Source organism: Poromitra crassiceps, assembly GCF_964638095.1.
Source record: "Poromitra crassiceps genome assembly, chromosome: 23".
Taxonomy (NCBI): Eukaryota; Metazoa; Chordata; class Actinopteri; order Beryciformes; family Melamphaidae; genus Poromitra; species Poromitra crassiceps.
Window position 1 is genome coordinate 13,659,431 of NC_139639.1, and position 19,552 is coordinate 13,678,982.

General features: G+C 42.8%; 2 protein-coding genes and 1 pseudogene across 3 annotated transcripts; 1 reads left to right on the top strand and 2 right to left on the bottom strand.

Annotated features, from left to right (window-relative positions):
* The first annotated feature begins 1,887 nt into the window (after positions 1–1,887).
* LOC310797075 (targeting protein for Xklp2-like) lies at positions 1,888–12,628 on the top strand. Its single transcript, XM_083659361.1, has 16 exons — positions 1,888–2,008; positions 2,363–2,500; positions 3,020–3,146; positions 3,571–3,648; positions 4,231–4,368; positions 5,232–5,341; positions 6,076–6,224; positions 6,777–6,951; positions 7,089–7,227; positions 7,886–8,108; positions 8,351–8,446; positions 9,004–9,177; positions 9,269–9,412; positions 9,675–9,786; positions 11,875–12,041; positions 12,302–12,628. Exons 1-16 carry the CDS (start codon positions 1,909–1,911, stop codon positions 12,413–12,415), a joined length of 2,184 nt encoding a protein of 727 aa, XP_083515487.1. The 5' UTR covers positions 1,888–1,908; the 3' UTR covers positions 12,416–12,628.
* Positions 12,629–14,710: 2,082 nt separating this feature from the next.
* Positions 14,711–16,339, bottom strand: LOC310797072 (E3 ubiquitin-protein ligase TRIM21-like; the record flags this gene model as incomplete). Its single annotated transcript, XM_083659359.1, has 1 exon — positions 14,711–16,339. One exon carries the CDS (start codon positions 16,337–16,339, stop codon positions 14,723–14,725), a length of 1,617 nt encoding a protein of 538 aa, XP_083515485.1. The 3' UTR covers positions 14,711–14,722.
* Positions 16,340–18,697: 2,358 nt separating this feature from the next.
* On the bottom strand, positions 18,698–19,375 carry LOC310796739 (zinc-binding protein A33 pseudogene; annotated as a pseudogene). The gene has a single exon. The product of its transcript is annotated as a zinc-binding protein A33 pseudogene (transcript).
* Between the last annotated feature and the right edge of the window lie 177 nt (positions 19,376–19,552).

Sequence of the window (19,552 nt, forward strand, 5' to 3'; positions counted from 1 at the left end):
TATAGGCCTACCGGTAGGCTAGTTCTCCATACCAAATATGTGATGTTATGTTTCATTTTGCAAAATCATACTGATGCTAAGTTTGATGGTGTTTGTATACAAATCCTTACAGCCTAATCTCACACACAATCATAGCACCCATTTGGATGACCCCCTCCCATTTTTCTTTTCTAATAAATAATATTAAAAAAAAAATCACTTATGATAACAAAAAAAAACATGGTTATATGGACCAGGCCACACATTTCTTTCCACTAGACTTTGGCTTGTCTGTGATGACTATTAAACTTGCCTTTACTTGGGTATATAGTGTGTATGATTACTAGCCTACTAGAAGGCATTTTATTTCATCATTCATCATTTCCTTTATTTAATCAGCTAAGTCCCATTAGACCAAGAATCTTTACATTTTGTCACACCTCACTTGTATAATTCTTCCTCATATAAATAATACCTCCTAGGAAGTTGCTTTACAATATGAATGAATAGAGAGATGGGAATGTGATATTTTTGTAAAGATAGCCTACAAGAATAGATGGACTGTCTTCTCAAATCAATTGCCCAACTACAAATATATTATTATTAAACCAGTGAGTGATTTTGATGGTGATGATGATGATGATTATCACCATCATCATATTTTCTGGTTTTGCTTAGTTTTGCGTATTACCAAAGAGGGTGGAACGGAAAGAGTCGAGAAGTAAAGCATTTTTAGAAACAGCCGCTAGAGGCGCTGCGGTAGCGCCAAAGCAGTGCTGCCGCCATCTTGGCCCCTAAAATCAGCCTTGTGTCAACAACAGAATTTGTACTGAACCCATGTTTTCAAAGTGCTGTATCAGAATTAATGTTTCTGCTTTGATTCGTTCATACATTGAATATGCATATTTATTATATTTCTTCATTGTTCAACTGGCAGAGGTAGGCTAATATGTACTGGATGAATGCTGTTTTTACCAAGACAGTCCACAGACAGACCGGTTTCACTAGTCTGCTTTTGGGCCAAAATGGCGGAGGCGTAAGCTGCTTCTGCGCGCTGATGTTGCAACGGTGTGAAACTATAACCACATCTCTTATTAATGTACGTTCTTTGGTTTTGCTCTCCCTCGCCTCGTCACGTGGCAGGAAGTTGCTGTCACTGGCTAGTTAAAAGAGAGGGAATTTGCGGTTGTTTGAAACTCACAGCTGTTTTGCGTACTGCAGCTGCTGCTTCGCAGAAGACGGTTTGGGTAAGCGTATTTATCAATCTAGTTATGTTTTATGATGTTTCGTTCATTTTGGGTTGACTTTAAGACGGGTTAGCTGCATAATAAGCGAGTTGACGTTGCCGTTAATCTCGAATGTAGCGTTAGCGTTGTCTTGTTCTTAACGCTAAGCTAATTAGCTAGAGCTAACAGTTTGGTTTGTATGCTAACGTTACATTACGCAAGCCTTGTGTCTTCCCTACCATTTTCAATCACGCGCTTACTATATTTTGATTAGCGTTAAATATACAAGGTAATGCTGGAACATTTCCCAAACTAACGTTATCCAAAATGACTAAAGTTAGCTAACGTTAAAGTGCTGCTTGGTGGCCGCTATCTGACGTTAGCCTGTTATTGCATAACGTACTTTTGGGTGTAGTTTTTTTCTGCAATACAAAGCATGTCCTTTTACTGAAAGCAAACTTACAGTTAACGTTATAGTTAGACGGTGAACATTGGATAGTGTTTGGCGTAAAGTTAACGTTGTACGGTGAACTATTGGATAGCGTTTGGCGTAAAAATGGTTACTGGACTCCAAATCGGTACTAGTTAACTTGCTTTTGATGTGTTGATGTGTTGCATGTCTATAACCGCGTGAGCTAACGCAATGCCTTGTCCCTGTTTCATGGTTTCGTGTTTAGGGACTTGTAGCGTAACACTGACTATCATGGACCCAAGCGACAACCTCAGCTACGAATTCGATGCTCCCTCCCATGTTGATTTTAAATCCTTGGATGATGGAGATAACAACGCAGACCTTTGGTTTGGTGAGTTTGCATTATGTTTTCTTTATACGATTTCCAGGGGCGGCCCATATCTCCTATTTTGATTGTAAAATGGCTGATAACTGGCCTAACTGTGATGGCACAAACAGCCACTGGATGGCATTGTGGTCTCGTGTCGAATTCCTTCCATCCTCCTGGCTAGTTTAAAAATGTTTAGATGTCCCGTCAACGTGGTATGTCTCAGGAACCAATGTTATATTTCACAGTCCTGCATTTGAGTTTCAAGATGACTGTAATTTGATTGAAACTGTTTTGGGTGAACTGTTGACTGTGGTTGTACAATGACTTTGTGAAATGCTCAATAATCGTTTGTTCATCACTGACTCTTGTGTGCAGAGAAACAGGAGGCCAGTGGCGATGCCAGCGGTGGTCCCCTATCCACTCCACTCAGGAATGATGAGCCTTTTAGGGGACCTGATAAGCCCAGAGCCATCGTAACTCCAATGGAGTCTGTCAACACCGACTTGGAACCTGGTTAGTCATCTCAATGTGTAGCTGGCCACTAAGGATGCACTGATGCTGTGGTGATTCTAGAGTAAGGTGTTGACACCAGAGAATGTCCATAGTAATACCATGTGTCCAGTGTTTTTCTTTGAGGCTTGTGGGGTGGCAGTTAGTACTCTGGTCAATATTTCCTTGTACTGCCTCAATACACACCACAAGTGCTCCTGTAAGCTGAACAGTTAAGCTTACAGGAGCACTTGTTCAGAACTCTTTTAAACACACAGTTCTATAACTCAAGAGTTGGTAATCTTCCTGGCTTGGTGAACATGAGTTAATGTGAGATGTAGGAGTCTCTTGCACTTCAGCCCCTCCAGAGGGAGGCCGGTGCCATCAGAACAGGACAGCGTATAACAAAAAACAATTCAATGGGCCTCTTCTCGGCACACAAATCACTGGAAAAGGTTTATAGGTGCAACTAACATTTCGACGCGCACATCATTTTCATCAGTCAAACGATGACCATTCAACTGACATGTGTCAATATTGTAGGTTCCAGCAGGCCTTTGTCACCACCTTCCAACATCGTCACTTCCTGGGGCGACGCAGCTCCTCCTCGGATGGGCGCCCGCCCAAAGAGGAACCAAGCCTCAGCTCAACCCCCTGCCCAACCTCGCAGGTACACACATTATGATGGCTAATATTGACAAATGACGTGCATGGAACAAACCTTACACTATCATGTGACCACTACATTGTCAACCAGTGGATAAAATGATTTAATAATAATTTGTCAAATGTGTATATAGTGCTTTTCAGTGACCCAAAGACGCTTACTGTAATGAAGAAGAAACGGGAACATAACGTAAAGCAGCTAAACGGGGATGAAAACCTAGAAGGAAAATGGCCATTCAGCAGCAGGGGGGGAGAGGCAGTGTCTGATTTTGGCAATATTGCGGAGATGGAAAGAGGGGGTCTCTTGACAATGGAGCTGACGTGGGGATCGAATGAGAGGGTGGGCTTGACATTTTCTCGTTGAACTTGCCAGGCACAGTAAAGACAAGTCGCTGACTCATCTTTTTTTTGTGGTTCCTGATCTGAAGGGTGTTGAAGAAGCGCAAAGAGGAAACTGGGCCTGCCGCTGTGGCTCCAGCGGCACCACCAGTCAAGAGACTCAGAAGGTGAGTGACTTGACTGGCCCGTCATTATTAGCCATAGGAATATCTGTATGGATGGATGAGATGGCTGACAATGAAAAGCTCCTGATATGTCAGTCAAAGCTGCTTTCCTACCATTGCAGCAGCCTGCGCAATGCTGGGGCAATGTGGTTACCTCGACGTGTAAGGTGATTCTCGGCTCCATTTCTACCTTGTTACTCTATTGTCACCGGGTGCATTTCTAAAAACCCAGAGTCACTGGATCATTCATAAAATATTTTGGTTGGTTTGGTTTATACCCCACACGTAGCTACCAGGGATGCAAACTAGTCACCTTTTTGATCCCCAAAATAGGGCACTTATTGAATGATTTTGTGTCTGCCTTGGTATCTGTCACCTTTTTCACTCTGGAGAGTTTGCATCCCTGACCTACGCAACATCTTATTGCAACCAAAAGAGTAAACGCCTCTTTTTACCGTAACCATTCAGCCACAGGCAGCACACCACTATATAAGTTGGCACATCACTTATGGGAGTTGTTTCAAACCACTGACGGATAACCTGAGGGCTTGTGTAGAGACTGGCTAACGGTGGTTGTTTTTCTAGGAGTACTCCGAGCCGATCAGCCCGACTGTCCGTTGGCAACGACCGCAAGAAGGGGCAGGCAGCCCGACGATCCAGCGGCAGGCAGAGGCAGCCGAACAGGGCTGCCCCCAAGGCTGCAGCCGCTCAAGCCAGCCCACCGTGAGTCTGCCTGAACACAGGGACATGTTTGTTAGCGTTTTTAGACTATACGGATTAGCCACTTGGCAGGTGGTGATGTCAGACCTATTTCCAAAACAAAAACTTTATTCCTGCATACACTTAAAAACCTCTGCATCGATTTTATTAAATTTTCTCTCACAAGGCCCTTTCTGAAGACATGCACAGAATGGCGTGGTATTTAGGAACTGCCCATACATGTGCCTGCAATTTCCCGAGATAGTCCACAGCTGTGTTTGGAGGTGTCGCATGATCACAAACACAACTGTGGAGTGTAAACTATAGAGCTCAACAAGTCACGTGACTTTCCGTGAGGTTTCCAGCCCCGGAAGAGAAGTTCCCCATCATTTTCTCCATAGACATTTCGAAAAATCCTTGATGAGTTTTAAGGCCGGAACCAAGCCAAGCGTGACCGGCCGAATCGTGAGTGACCATAAAACATTTCACTATTGGGCAATTGCAGGCACATGTATGGGCTGCCGTTTTGTGTATACATCTTGAGACGGCTCCTTGTGAGTCACACATTGACAGTTTAATAAATCAATGCAGAGGGTCACATGTGTACAGGAATCATCTTTTTTCCTTTTGGAAATGGATCTTCTGGAGATTTGATTCCTGCACAACAAGACAAAGGACAAGCAACTGGTGTTTGTGTTGCCTTCATTTCAGATGCTGAGATCCAACCTCTAATAACCGCAAATCTATAATAAAAGTGCTTTGTCAGCATATGGAAAGAATCTCTAGGTTTAATGAACTGGAAGCATGCAGAAAGGTAGTGTGCATAATAAAGATCTTGCACTCCTGGGTGTTTTGGTGTTTGGATGATAACTGTTTTGTCCACACAGGCCAAACAGCCATGAGGCGCTGGAGCTGGAGCGGATTAGGAATCTCCATAGGGAAGTCGCTGAGCATCGGAAGCAGAACGAGTCCAGCTACAAAGCTGCCCTGGCTGGCAGTGAGTGGCTGTTATTCACTATTTAAATTAACCCACTAGTTTTACTTGTGTGTATATATGGAAATTCAAGCTGCTTTTGTGTAGACTGACCTCATCAGTCTAGACAAACATTAAAAAGTCAAACACTGACAGCATGCAGAGCAGAGCCGTGTAGATAGAAGAGTCCCGACATCTCCATTCACTCCAATGGACCAGTTTTTTTTTAACTCAAGAGTTCCAGGAAGTAAGGTCCTGGATTAAGCAGCACTGTCGAGTTGCAGCAAAACAGTTTGTGTTATACTCTGAAAGGGTTTTTCCCCCCTTGAATCAAATTGTACATTATCAGCTTTATTTTAGCATGCAAAAGTAGCGCAAGACCCCTTCCCGGCTGTTCATTGGCTAATGAGTCTCGCATTTTGGTCCTCCTCCGCTGACACCACTCTCTCTAGAGGACACGAATGCAGACATGCAAACATTGGCTGACACCCTGTCAGGCTAGACAATAATTAGTTAAGTCTAATCTAATTACGGATGACCCAAACGATGTACTGTACAATGTATGTACAAATGTTATTGGATCCCAACCAAACATCATAGCGGGTGACATACCTGTTGTGTGGTCTTGCTCATTAGTTTCTGTTTGAGTGTTTTTTTTATAGTTATGCTTCTGATTTGGATGATGGATTATAATTATTTTTTTCTTGAGTAATGCAAGGTCTGACTTGTAGTTTCTAACGCATCACTTCATTCCTCAGGTCAGCTCCCAAAGAAGTTGGCCCTTGCCACCACTGTGCCAAAAGAGTTCAATTTCACCACAGATACGCGTGTCAAGGTCGGCACTGCATCCACCGCTGACAAGGAAGTGGACTTCATTGCCCAGCTCCGGAAACATCCTCCCTCCCCAGTAAGTTCTTGACTAAATACTGAGCCCTGTCAGCATGCTGCTTGTATCACTTGGCTTTACGGCTGGGTATTGCCAAGGCCCGTAAAATGTGTATCATGATGCATTGTGATACAATGTATTGTACAGTATATATTGCGATACAATAATTGACTGAAAATTAAAAAATTGAGCTGAAAATACAAGTTGCTGTGTAGCAACCAGGTAGTGTCGCATGTACAGCCCATATTGATAACCAACTATTTAGTTAAACATTTTATTTCTATTTATTAGAATGACAGTTGCACGCACACTGAACTAAAAATAAATAAAGTGCATAAATATTTTTATTGTATCACTGAACACACAGCCGTGCAAAAAAAATCGATGCATTTTTCTGAAATATCGGTACAGTATTGCGGAAGAAAATATTGCCATATGGGTTTTATTGCACAGCCCCAAGTCAGAGTAGATGCTCATAGGAAATGTGCCTCCTAAAAAGTAACTTGCATCTTGTCCAGAACACATGAAAATGTCATCTTCCTTGCTTTCACAATCTTACCTTTTCTTTTCTAGGCGAAGGCTCCCAGAGGTACAACCGTACCGAAGCCCTTCAATCTATCCAAGTCCAACAAAAGAAAGGCGGAGGATTCTGCCGCCGCCTATGTGCCCATGGCTCAGCAGATTGAGCAGTACCAGAGAAGGACACCTGAGCGCTACCATTTGCGTAGCCGCCAGAGTCAGCAGAGAGGTGTGCGATGTTTCTCTATGCAGTACTTACTTGACAGTTTTTTTTGGTAATGGCCCCTAGAAGCAGTGTGGATAACCGATGTGATTTCCGATTGTAGTATTGCTTGATCCCTAGACCAAATGTCTTGTGTGTGTCAGGGCCATCTCCAGTGAAAACCAACCCGCTGAAAATCACGGAGCCCCACACCCCTCAGCTGATGGCCCGCCAGAGGAAACGACCCACCGCTGTTAAGAGCGCGGCCGAGCTGGAGGCCGAGGCGGCTGACGAGCAACGCAAGTAAGCACACAAGGCTCGTCTGCTAGTTCTTAGCCATCCCATCTCAAAGATCGATATCTGGACCGAGCAAGGCATTTTTTTTTAACTGGTCGCTATCGGCTTTGGTGAGCACGCACCTAAGCCTGGTCCTTTGCTTTACGGCAGCCTTCACTTTAGGGATGTCACGATACTAGAATTTCTACTTCGATACCGATACGCAGGAAAATATCACAGCAGATTACCCCTGCTCTAGCCATCAGAGCATTTAGCACATTTATTGCTTGTTGAAGCAAGAGATACCCAATGATAGGGAGGGGCAAATCTGTGATTTTCTTTTCATTAAAAGAAAGCACTGATTGTATCAAAACTGTTGCAAATGAGTATTGTATCCATTTCAAATTTTTTGTATTGATAATTATCGATACCTATTGCAAATGAGTATTGTATCCGATTAAAATGTTCAGTATTTATACTTTTTTCGATACTTTTGACAACCCTACTTCACGTTAGCATGTGGGGGAACATAAACGGCAGTAGGTGGTAGTAGAACGGGCAGGATTTTATCTTACGATATTCCAAGTCAGGTGAACTATGTTTTCCACACGCACATATCATATAAGGTTGTAACACTCGCACACAATTTATAGAGTTGTCATCCAACATCATATTTTACCGGCAGGTATAAATTCAAGGCCCTGGGGCTGAACAGGGAGATTCTGGAGCGTCAGATCAACCCGAAGAAGCCAGCGGCGAAAGAGTCCACCAAAGTTGAAGGATTTGACCTGCAGATTGAGAAGAGGCTCCAGGAGAGGCAGGCCGCCAAGAAACCTCAGGAGGAAGAGGAGGTGCCGACCGCTTTCCACTCCCGGCCGCTGCCGACAAAGATCCTGGAGGGGGTGGTGGTGAGTTTGAGGGGTTGTCAGAAAAAAAAAAAGTAGTGTCTCAGTCACAGATCTGCAGCATGCTGTAACGTAGTGCATCTGTGTAAGAACTCTCATGGGTCTGGCTTTGAGACTAGCCACAACCAAAGTCCACTTTTCATCATGGTGTTTTAGTTTGACCATGTGAACACTATAAAGTTGCTTCAACAGTATTTCCATGTGTTGAGAGCAGCATAATGACAATGAAATCTTCCCGTCAACAGGGAGTCCCTGAGAAGAAACCCATGCACACCACTGTCCCAGAGTCCCCAGCCTTTGCTCTTAAGAAGAGGGTTCGCATGGACCGCAAGGTTGAGGAGGTAAGGATTTTTGATGGTCTATCTAGAAGGGGTCTCTTGTGCTTCAGCTTCTCCACAGAGGGAGGTCAGTGTTCTCAGGACGGTTACTGCAAAAAAGCCACTTCTCATAATTTCCAGTGAATCGTGTATTCAGTATCCTCTTTATGTTCACTCACTGAGAAGTGGCCTATTGATTTGACTATCGTTTTTAGAACTGACAGAATAATTTTGTAATCACACTGACTGAATTGATCTTTACCTAACTTGGTTGACTCTTTATTCCTTTCAATAATGTATTAGTTTGGCTAAATCTGACTTTTGTTTTTAAAAATGCAGAGAATTGTCTTTACCTCGTGAGATGCTAAATAAACACATTTTATGAAAAGCTTGGTCAGGTGACCCAGTGGGTATATCACGGATGCAAGCTAGTCACTTGAGTGGTTTTGTGTCTGCCCTGGTACGGTTTCTGTCACCTCCATGAGTTTGTAACCCTGGTATACCTGTATATGGATACGTTTGTATAAGTTTTAATCTGATCGGTTTTAAAGGTTTTGGCTTCTGTTCTCATCTGCTTTCAGGCAAAACCACCATCACCCATTAAGGCCCTCCCAGTGCCTCACTTCGCCCTGCCGTTCCAGCCGCAGCTGCCAGAGAAGAACCAGGTGGAGGTGGTCCCCTTCTCCTTTGACGAGCGAGAGCGCGAGAGGAAGGCCCTGAAGGAGAAGAGGCTGGAGGAGCAGCGCAACGAGGAGGTAGAGGCACAGCCCTGACTCTCTCTGGAGCCCCGAGGAGAAAGCTGCCATTGAGCCACATTGACTGACCTCTTTCCTCTGAACTCTTTAGGTGCCAAAGTTCAAGGCGCAGCTGCTGCCCGACTTTGAAGTGGTCCTGCCTGCAAAGAGAGTGGTGGAGCCCACCAAGCCGGAGCCATTCAGGATGCTTATTGACCAGCGGGGGGCAGAGAAGGCCGGCCGCTGGGAGCAGACGGTATGATGGGAGTTGGCACAGAATTTTTTTATTTTTATAATATGTCTGAGGAACATGTTGATATTCTCAACAGTCTCATCTTGTTTTCCTTTGCATTTCCTGCATTAACCTCACTAGCTAGTGGTTGCTAGCTTGAATGCCAATCTTATTGTGTAGTACACAACTTCCCGTCTTGTATTCACGGTAAACACGCGGCCAAGTGAACAAAGCGTCAGCCTCACTGTGTCAAACTTGACCGTGTGCCTCCCCTCGTCCTGTGCAGGTGAAGGAACAGCAGAAGCATCAGGATGAGGCAGCCAACTTCAAGGCCCGACCCAACACCGTCATCCACAAGGAGCCGTTCCTGCCCAAGAAGCCGAGCCGCTCCGAACTGGGTAAGAACACCGTTAGCTGCTAGACGACGAAAAGAAGCGGCCGGGGCGACTTGCACATGTATCGGGAGGAAGCGTGTGCTAGTCTACAGAATTCTCCCCGGACCAGCAGAGGGGGGTGGAGCAACGACCGAGACAGCAGGGGGAATTGGCAGAGTACATTTGGGGAGAAAAGCATTGATTTAAATGAAATGAAATAAAATCATCTAAAGCAGGGGTGGTCAAACTTTTTTGAATGGGGGCCAGATTAAATAATGTGAAAATGCCGGGGGGCCAGGTGCTTCTCTCGTCCTATGGTTTTAAACAAATGAAATAAAACATCACATACAATTGTAACAAGTCGAGCTGAACCCAAAAATGACTTATTTTCTCTTAGTTCAAATACCTGGGTATGCAGTGCACCTATTTAATAATGTATGCAAAAAAATCACACAAATATAATTTCTTTAGTTTTTCACACTTTTTCACATCTCATTTTTCAAGATGTCATTGATAACGGTAATCTACAGTTTGCTGACGTCACCTAGTACTATCAAATTTCTACCCTTCATTTCAGGATAATTTTCTCTTCCAAATGTAGAAAATGGCGCCTAGTGCCGGTCATCTGGCAGAATTACTTGGCCAATTGTATGAAACGTAAACACAAACGATAATGTCTAAGAATGCAAAGAAATGTAACTGGCTCGTTAAAACGCGCATTCCAGGAATATCGTATTTACAGCAATAGCGATACAGGCGCACGCTTGAGAGCCTGGTTGTCGGGGGTCGCCCCTCGGAGATTCCAGGCGGGCGGGCAACACCCATGAATCGGATTGTCCGCTCGCTCCGCACGAAGCAGGTGGCTGCCTGGTACTCCACGGATCCCACTCGCGTAGCACGACAACACGCTGAATCCCACTCTATTTTGGGGGTGGAACACGCCATGATTGGCCAATGCCAAAGCCAGTTCCCAGAACTGTCAAATCAAATCATCGACACCCGGCGTTGTGCCTCTCAACCCTGTCATCTCAGACAAGATTCGTTTGAGTCTCTGACGCTTGCGCATTTGCATTCGCCTCCGGTTCACTTCGACTTAAGTATTTTGTTTACCATCTGAAAACATTAGTTCTGCATGTGCTGTTCCTACTTGGTGCTTGTACAAACTGTATGATAGTGCTGTCATCGTTGGGTGAAGGGAAAAAATGCAAATTGAACTTGCTTGATTAACCAATGCTGTGTGGAGGGCCACATATAGTATATTTTGAGAGACAAGCAGAGGGCCAATTAACATCTGTCCGCCGGCCCCAATTGGCCCCCGGGCCGGACTTTGGACACGCCTGATCTAACGGCTAGCTGTATAATAGTTTGGTTTGTTGTGTCCCTCCTGTCGCTGTCTCTTTGCCCTTTCCATGTTCCAATAGACAAAGGCCACATCAGAGTAATATCTTTACACATCTTGATGATTGTTAACTTAATTGGGTCTGTCGGTGAGAAAAAGTGGCTTGGACTGAGTAATGCTGATCTGCAGTGCCTTCAGAAGGGATTCTATCCCTTCATTTTTCTGCATTTGGCACCCTGAATTCAAAACGGATTGAATTGAATGTTTTTTTTGTCATACTACACAGTGAGAAAGAAATTACTCCCGCACACTGTCTCCAAATGCAAATAAAAGTTTGTCATACTACACAAAATGATGAGAATGTGTTGTGAAATTGTTTCAAAATTATATTCATAATTATGTGTCAGATTTTGGGATTCTCTCCCATTCCAATTTGCAGACTGTCTCAAGCTTAAAATGGCGAGTGTCTTGAGCAGCCATCTTCACACATGCAAGAACAAATAAACTGTTGGAATCCTTTCTGAAGGCACTGTGTGCAGCGATGCCATGCTGCCCTGTGTTATGTCACCTAGCGTGTCCTTTTGCCTCTACCTCACCGCTCTGACCCTCTTACTGTCACTGCCCGTCTTGTCACGGCACTGTAGAAGGCACTAACGCCTCTGTCCCTCTTACTACCCGTCTGTCACGGCACTGTAGAAGGCACTAACTCTGTCCCTCTTACGGTCACTACCCGTCTTGTCACGGCACTGTAGAAGGCACTAACTCCTCCACAGTTGCAGAGGCCTTTGAGCTGTCGACGGAGAGGCGTGCCAGGGAGCGGCTGGAGCACGACCAAGTTGCCAGTGAGAAGGAGGCGCTCCGGGACCGCATGAAGGAGGAGCAGTGCCGCGAGGAGGAGCAGCACGAGAAGGAGGAGGTCGCCAGGATGCGCCAGGAACAGGTAACGGCAAAATGTCATGTCGTCGTCACTGGTCCACAACTTGACTCAAGTCAACTCTCTAACTGTCAACTATCAGTAGTTTGAAGGAATATCAATAGTTTTGGACGTGTGAGATCACGGGGCAACATAAATCAGGATTGTTTTTCGGTGAAGTTCTCTTAGGGATAATTTTGAAAAAGTTTTAAGTCTTAAATTGAGCTTCTGAAAAAGCAGTTTGGAGTCGAGGGTTCGAGTTGCTAATTTCTTGCTTTCCTCCACAGGTCCACAAGGCCCAGCCAGTGCGACAATACAGGCAGGTGGTTGTCCAAAAGAGTGACCCATCTGCCCTGACCGTTCCACAGTCCCCTAATTTTTCGGACCGCTTCCGCCTCTGATCAATCTTGTCAATATTTAATTTTTTTTCTCAATTGTACTTTTACATCGCTCTATACCTCAGTGATGTTGTGCACCATGTGCATGAGTATGTGGACAGATCATCCACACTGTAATTACTAGTACATTTTTTCTATTGTTTTATTGACGCACTCTTGTGACAGTCTGGTTCCTGAAATCATTGTTATAACTGTAGGAACGCTCTGTACGGTATCCACAGCATTACGGTATTTTGTTTTCAACAATGGCCATTATTGCCACCATCTGTTCATTTGGTGCAACTTTTTTAAGAGCTTGTTTTTATATTGCCAATTGTATTTATTGATGTATTTTCTCTCTCAAATAAAGTTTTAGTCAACTTACTAATTGTATCGTGTACCTTCATTGTAGAGTAATCTGGGTAGTGTGTAACTGATCACTGATAAAAAGTTTAGAGATGTAAGAATAAACAAGAGTTCATGAATTTTGAACTTGATGTAGTTGAAAGAGCAGAGTAGTGTTTTTACTTTACAGTCCTTTGAAGGGATGAAACCGAATACTGCTACAATTTATTCTATCACTCCTTGTAAACCTGCAGATTTTCATGTTTTATATTTGTTTGCTGATTTTTAACAAGACTTGACCCCAACCCTTGAATTTTCCATGTAGTAAAATGCCTGTCTGAGGAAGGCAATCACTTCTTACAAGCTCTTGCTTATTTATTTCAGTAAAAAAAAATGTTTTTATATCAAACAATACAGTAGATTGCAGAATAGTTTGTCCCCCCTTTTTTAATGCTAATTAGTAAATTGTGTAGAATTAAATGATCAGAATATGTACACTGCTATTACAGTAATCACTTTTATTTAATCTGACATGGTACAATGACACTAGAAAAGGTAGTTTTCCTGCAATAGTGGTTGGAGTCAACAAGTTTTTATGACCCCACCCTGTTTGCAACAATACCATACAAGAAAATCTGAAGAAGTATACAGAATATATTTTAAACTATATTAACCAGAATCTGGAGTTTAAAGGGATACACCATTTTTTTTTAAAGTTTAGCTCATTTGCCACATCCCCCCAACATAACCAAGATACACCATGCCTTACCGGCACTGTCTGCTCAGTTCACAGTGAGCTACAGTCGTGAAGCTAGTAATTATCGCCATAGAATGGAGGCTAATGGTAGGAACGCTCTGTATAGTATCCACAGCATTATTTTGTTTTCAACAATGGGAATTATTGGAACCACGCTGCCACCATCTGTTCATTTGGTGCAACTTTTTTAAGAGCTTATTTTTATATTGCCAATTGTATTTATTATCATGATTGCATCAATGTATTTTCTCTCAAATAAAGTTTTAGTCAACTTACTAATTGTATGGTGTACCTTCATTGTAGAGTAATCTGGGTAGTGTGTAACTGATCAAAAGTTTAGAGATGTCACAAAACGAGTTCATTAATTTTTAACTTGGTGTAGTCGAAAGAGCAGAGTAGTCTTTATGTTAGTTCTTTGAAGGGGGATGAATCTGAATACTGCTACAATTTACATATAAAAAATTCTATCACTCCTTGTAAACCTGCAGATTGCATGTTTTATATTTGTCTCCTGATTTTGAACAAGACTTGACCCCAACCCTTGAATTTTCCATGTAGTAAAATGGCTGTCTGAGGAAGGCAATCACTTATTTAACTGTACAAGCTCTTGCTACTGGCTTATTTATTTCAGGATTTATTTATATTTTTATATCAAACAATACAGTAGATTGCAGAATGGTTTATCCCCCTTTTTTCAATAAAATGCTCAGTAATTGTGTAGAATTAAAATGATCAGAATATGTGCACTGCTATTACAGTAATCACTTTTATTTAATCTGACATGGTACAATGACACTAGAAAAGGTAGTTTTCACTCCTGCAATAGTAGTTAGATTCAACAAAGTTTTTATGATCCCACCATGTTTGCAACAACACCATACAATACATAACATAAAAGAAAATATGAATATGAAGAAGTATACAGAATATACCATATTAACCAGAATCTGGAGTTTAACATTCCTTAAACTTAACTTCATTTTGCTAATAAAAATAATTAAAGGTAAAGAGATGACACATTAGTAGTTACTGCCTACTGGGCCAACGGTTTGTATAATTCTTCTCAGTGAAGTCAAATGTGCATAAGACAAGGCTTTGAAGCCCCCCCCCCCCCCTAAAAATAAATGAAGTCTGCATTATTATTGTTAGAATGGCTATTAACAGCTACCTGAAGGGGGGGGGGGGCAGTGTAAAGTTACTATCTGAGAAAAACAAATGATTATATTAGTCTAATCTGTGTGATTGACAGGAGAAATGATCAGAGGGGTGGAGTTTTCACCACCATTATTTCTACCGGGACCCAACATTGGGTAGAGTTTCTCAGTGAAGCTGCAGCCAGTAAAGGAGTAGATAAGAGCTGCAGCATCTACGTCATAAAAGGAGACCAGACCCTCCTCATAATCCACAAACACCCCCACCTTCTGAGGCTTCGTCTTCAGAGCGAGGAAGACACGAGGGTCAGCAGCAGCTTGGTACTCATTTCCATCAAGCCATACAGCCCAGTAGCCATTCTCAGGACTCGTCATGATGCGTCCCTTCCTGTTGATCGACCCTCTGGCCACTCCTAAAACCCAGTCAGTATTCCCTTTAACCTGAACCTCGTAGTAAAACTTCCCTGAAGAGAAGCTCTGCTTTCCTAAGGCACGGAGACAATTAGAAAATCTCTCTGGTTTGTCTGGGAGATTCTTCTTTACATTACCATTATTTACTTGTTTCCCATCATGAGACAGGATGAGATTGAGATGTGCTGTATTAGGATCCAGAGTCACATTCACTGCATACTGCTGGACCCTCTTCAGCTCAGCCTCAAGCAGCTTCTCCATCTCTTTACTGAGAGTCTCCTCCAGCTGAGCCACAGCTCTCCTCACAGCCCCCTCATATGATGAGTGGACACTGACCTCTTCTGACCAGTCCTTGTTGTGTGGAGGAGCGTTCAGGGATGGGAGGCTTTGGATGAGGTGAAGGTGGTCTTCAGTGATTGAGAGCTGCTCCACCTCAGTGGTTCTCTTCATCAGCTCAGAGATTTCCTGTTCCAACTCTTTGATGAAGCCTTGAGCCTGTTTCTCTGTTATTTTCTGCTTCTCTTCGATCATCTGAATGAGCTCAGCCTGGCCTCTCTCCACAGACTGCCTCAGAGCGGTGAAGACCCGCACACTGTCTGCTATCTCTCTGTCTGCATCCTCCTTACTGAGCTGTACTGAGTGTTTGATCTCACAAATCTTAAATCGTCTCTCCTGGATTATCTTCCCCAGCTCAGCCATCTTTCCTTCATATCCTTCTTTCAGAGGAACAATTTGATGTGACTTGTGGTCTGTCTCAGTACAGAACTGACATACACACATCTGGTCAGTCTTGCAGAACAGCTCCAGCGGTCTGTCATGCTTCTTACACATCCTGCCTTCCAGGTTCTCCACAGGATCCATCAGCTTGTGTCGTTTCAGGCCTGAGATTCTCTGATGAGGCTCCAGGTGAGTCTCACAGTAGGAGACCAGACACACCAGGCAGGACTTCAGGGCCTTCCTTTTGGGCCCAGTGCAGACGTCGCAGGGAACTTCTCCTGGTTTGGCATATTGTTGGTCTGCGCAGCTGCTGGCTTTAAGCTGAGCTGACCTTCTGAACTGAGCAGCCATCTCAGATATGAAAGTATTGATCCGCAGCATAGGTCTTGTATTGAAAAGCTCTTGACACATGGGACACTGGCACTGGACACTAACATCCCAGTGCTGTGTGATGCAGTTTTTGCAGAAGTTGTGTCCACATGGTAGGGCGACTGGATCAGTGAACACATCCAGACAGATGGAGCACAGAAACTGCTCTTCAGAGAGGAGACAGCTGGCAGCAGACATATCTATGCACAAGACCAAAAGTGAAATTGTGAAATAACACTAGTAACATGTGTAACACCAATTCTTGAATGTTCATATTAAAAAAAATGTCAGTCAGATTATTGGAATATTACGAAAAGTCAATTTGATTATGTAATTTAGTTCAATTGCACTTCACTGAAAACAGTGCAAAATGAAAACCAGGAAACATGGATAGGCGGTGCCAGGTCAATTGTGGGTTGTCACTGGCTGCTCTCTCTGTTAAACAGTAAATGTTACTACTGCTGTAGACTACTCACCTGTGTCTGTTGTATTGTTGAGAAAGGCTTGATGAACTTAGGTTTAATTTTCTTTAGAGAAAGACAGACTTCTCGACTGCAGCAGTGCTATCGCTCAGAGTAAGTTTTAGTTTCAATTCTCCTCTCCTCTCCTAAGTGCTCCGCCTTTTTTTCTTCGAGGCAAAGTGGTACGTCACTTCCTGCTTCAGCACTGTACCAGAGATTTTCATCCGCCATTTATTTTCCCATAGACATTTCGTAAAATGCTTATAAAATAGTTTTACTTCGTCGAACCAAACGGTTCAGCTAACGCTATAATCGGGAGAGACCATAGAACATTTAACTCGGACCAAAAAAAAACAACAACATTGAAAAAATATTTTCTTTAAACCCGCATTTTTTTACGTTTTGGTCCTAGTGAAATGTTCTATGGTCTCTCCAGATTATAGCGTTAGCTGGACCGTTTGGTTTGAACCAGTAAAACTATTTTTATACGCATTTTACGAAATGTGTATGGGAAAATAAATGGCGGATGAAAATATCTGGTACAGTGCTGAAGCAGGAAGTAGGCGGTCACTTTGCCTCTGTATTGGCAGTTGGCAAACACCAAATTGGTGCGTCACCAATGGCGTGTGGATCAGAATCTAGTAGCCTACTGTATTTACAAAATGAAAAGAAAAATAATAATAAAAATAGCATCCTCATATCCTTTCAAACAAATTAGTTGTTCTAAGATACTCAAATAGGAATCGATAACACTTCCTGAGTTATTTTGTAAAATATCTACACGAGGGATCAGCTGAGCAGCATTTTGGTAAACAAACCGCGTCACTGGGTGGCAATGGCAATGGAACCCTATGGAGCCCAAGTGGCACGAGGCTTGTGTGTCTGACTCTAGCCGGCTAACTCTGTTTACATTTTAAAAACTGCGACAGTTCACACAACTTTAACAGGACATGCATAATTTTATACATCCAACTCGAGCTAACTGGAGGCACGCTCTGTACAGTATCTACACAGCATTATTTTGTTTTCACCAACGGTATTATTGGAACCACGCTGCCACCATCTGTTCATTTTGTGCAACTTTTTTAAGAGCTTATTTTTATATTGCTGATTGTATTTATTATCATGATGTATTTTCTCTCAGTTTTAGTCAACTTACTAATTGTATGGTGTACCTTCATTGTAGAGTAATCAGGGTAGTGTGTAACTGATCACTGATCAAAGTTTAGAGATGTAAGAATAGAACGAGTTCATGAATTTTGAACTTGATGTAGTCGAAAGAGCCGAGTAGTGTTTTTACTTTACAGTCCTTTGAAGGGGGATGAAAGCGAATACTGCTACAATTTATATATAAAAAACATTCAGTCACTCCTTGTAAACCTGCAGATTTTCATGTTTTATATTTGTTTCCTGATTTTTAACAAGACTTGACCCCAACCCTTGAATTGTCCATGTAGTAAAATGCCTGTCTGAGGAAGGCAATCACTTCTTTAACTATACAAGCTCTTGCTACTGGCTTATTTATTTCAGTAAAAAAAATGTTTTATATCAAACAATACAGTAGATTGCGGAATAGTTTGTCCCCCTATTTTCAATAAAATGCTCATTAGTAATTGTGTAGAATTAAAATGATCAGAATTTGTACACTGCTATTACAGTAATCACTTTTATTTAATCTGACATGGTACAATGACACTAGAACATGTAGTTTTCACACTCCTGCAATAGCAGGCCTAGTTCGATTCAACAAAGTTTTTATGATCCCACCCTGTTTGCAACAATACAATACAATACATAACATAAAAGAAAATATGAATATGAAGAAGTATACAGAATATACCATATTAACCAGAATCTGGAGTTTAACATTCCTTAAACTTGACTTTTTTTTCATGGTAGGACAATAATTTTGCTAATAAAAAGAATTAAAGGTAAAGAGATGAGACACATTAGTAGTTACTTACTGCCCCCCCCTCTCCTCCATAAAAATAAATGAAGTCTGCATTATTATTGTTAGAATGCTTATACAGCTACCTGAAGGAGGGGGGGGGCAGTGTAAATGTACTATCTGAGAAAAACAAATGATTATATTAGTCTAATCTGTGTGATTGACAGGAGAGATGATCAGAGGGGTGGAGTTTTCATCACCATTTCTTGTACCAGGACACAACATTGGGTAGAGTTTCTCAGTGAAGGTGCAGCCAGTAAAGGAGTAGATAAGAGCTGCAGCATCAACGTCGTAAAAGGAGACCAGACCCTCCTCATAATCCACAAACACCCCCACCTTCTGAGGCTTCGTCTTCAGAGAGAGGAGGACAGAAGGGCCAGCAAGAGCTTTGTACTCATTTCCATTCCTCATCCATATAGTCCAGTAGCCATTCTGAGGTCTCAGTGTGATTTTTCCCTTCCTGTTGATCGACCCTCTGGCCACTCCTAAAACCCAGGCAGTCTTCCCTTTAACCTGAACCTCGTAGTAAAACTTCCCTGAAGAGAAGCTCTGCTTTCCTAAGGCACGGAGACAATGAGAAAATCTCTCTGGGTTGTCTGGGAGGTTCTTCTTTACATTACCAGTATGTACTTGTTTCCCATCATGAGACAGGATGAGATTGAGATGTGCTGTATTAGGATCCAGATTCACATCCACTGCAAACTGTTGGACCCTCTTCAGCTCAACATCAGCAAGCAGCTTCCCCATCTCCTCCAGCTGAGCCACAGCTCTCCTCACAGCCCCTTCATATGATGAGTGGACACTGACCTCTTCTAACCAGTCCATGTTGTGTGGAGGAGTGTTCAGGGATGGGAAGCCTTGGATGAGGTGAATGTGGTCTTCAGTGTGTGAGAGCTGCTCCACCTCAGTGGTTCTCTTCATCAGCTCAAAGATTTCCTGTTCCAGCTCTTTGATGAAGCCTTGAGCCTGCTTCTCTGTTGTTTTCTGCTTCTCTTCGATCAT

Bases quoted from the DNA above. Each gene is read 5' to 3' on its own strand.
- LOC310797075 (XM_083659361.1), top strand. From the start codon at position 1,909: ATGGACCCAAGCGACAACCTCAGCTACGAATTCGATGCTCCCTCCCAT. The intron at 3,147-3,570 runs GTACACACATTA...CCTGATCTGAAG, and splicing joins CCCCCTGCCCAACCTCGCAG to GGTGTTGAAGAAGCGCAAAG. The intron at 6,225-6,776 runs GTAAGTTCTTGA...TTTCTTTTCTAG, and splicing joins GGAAACATCCTCCCTCCCCA to GCGAAGGCTCCCAGAGGTAC.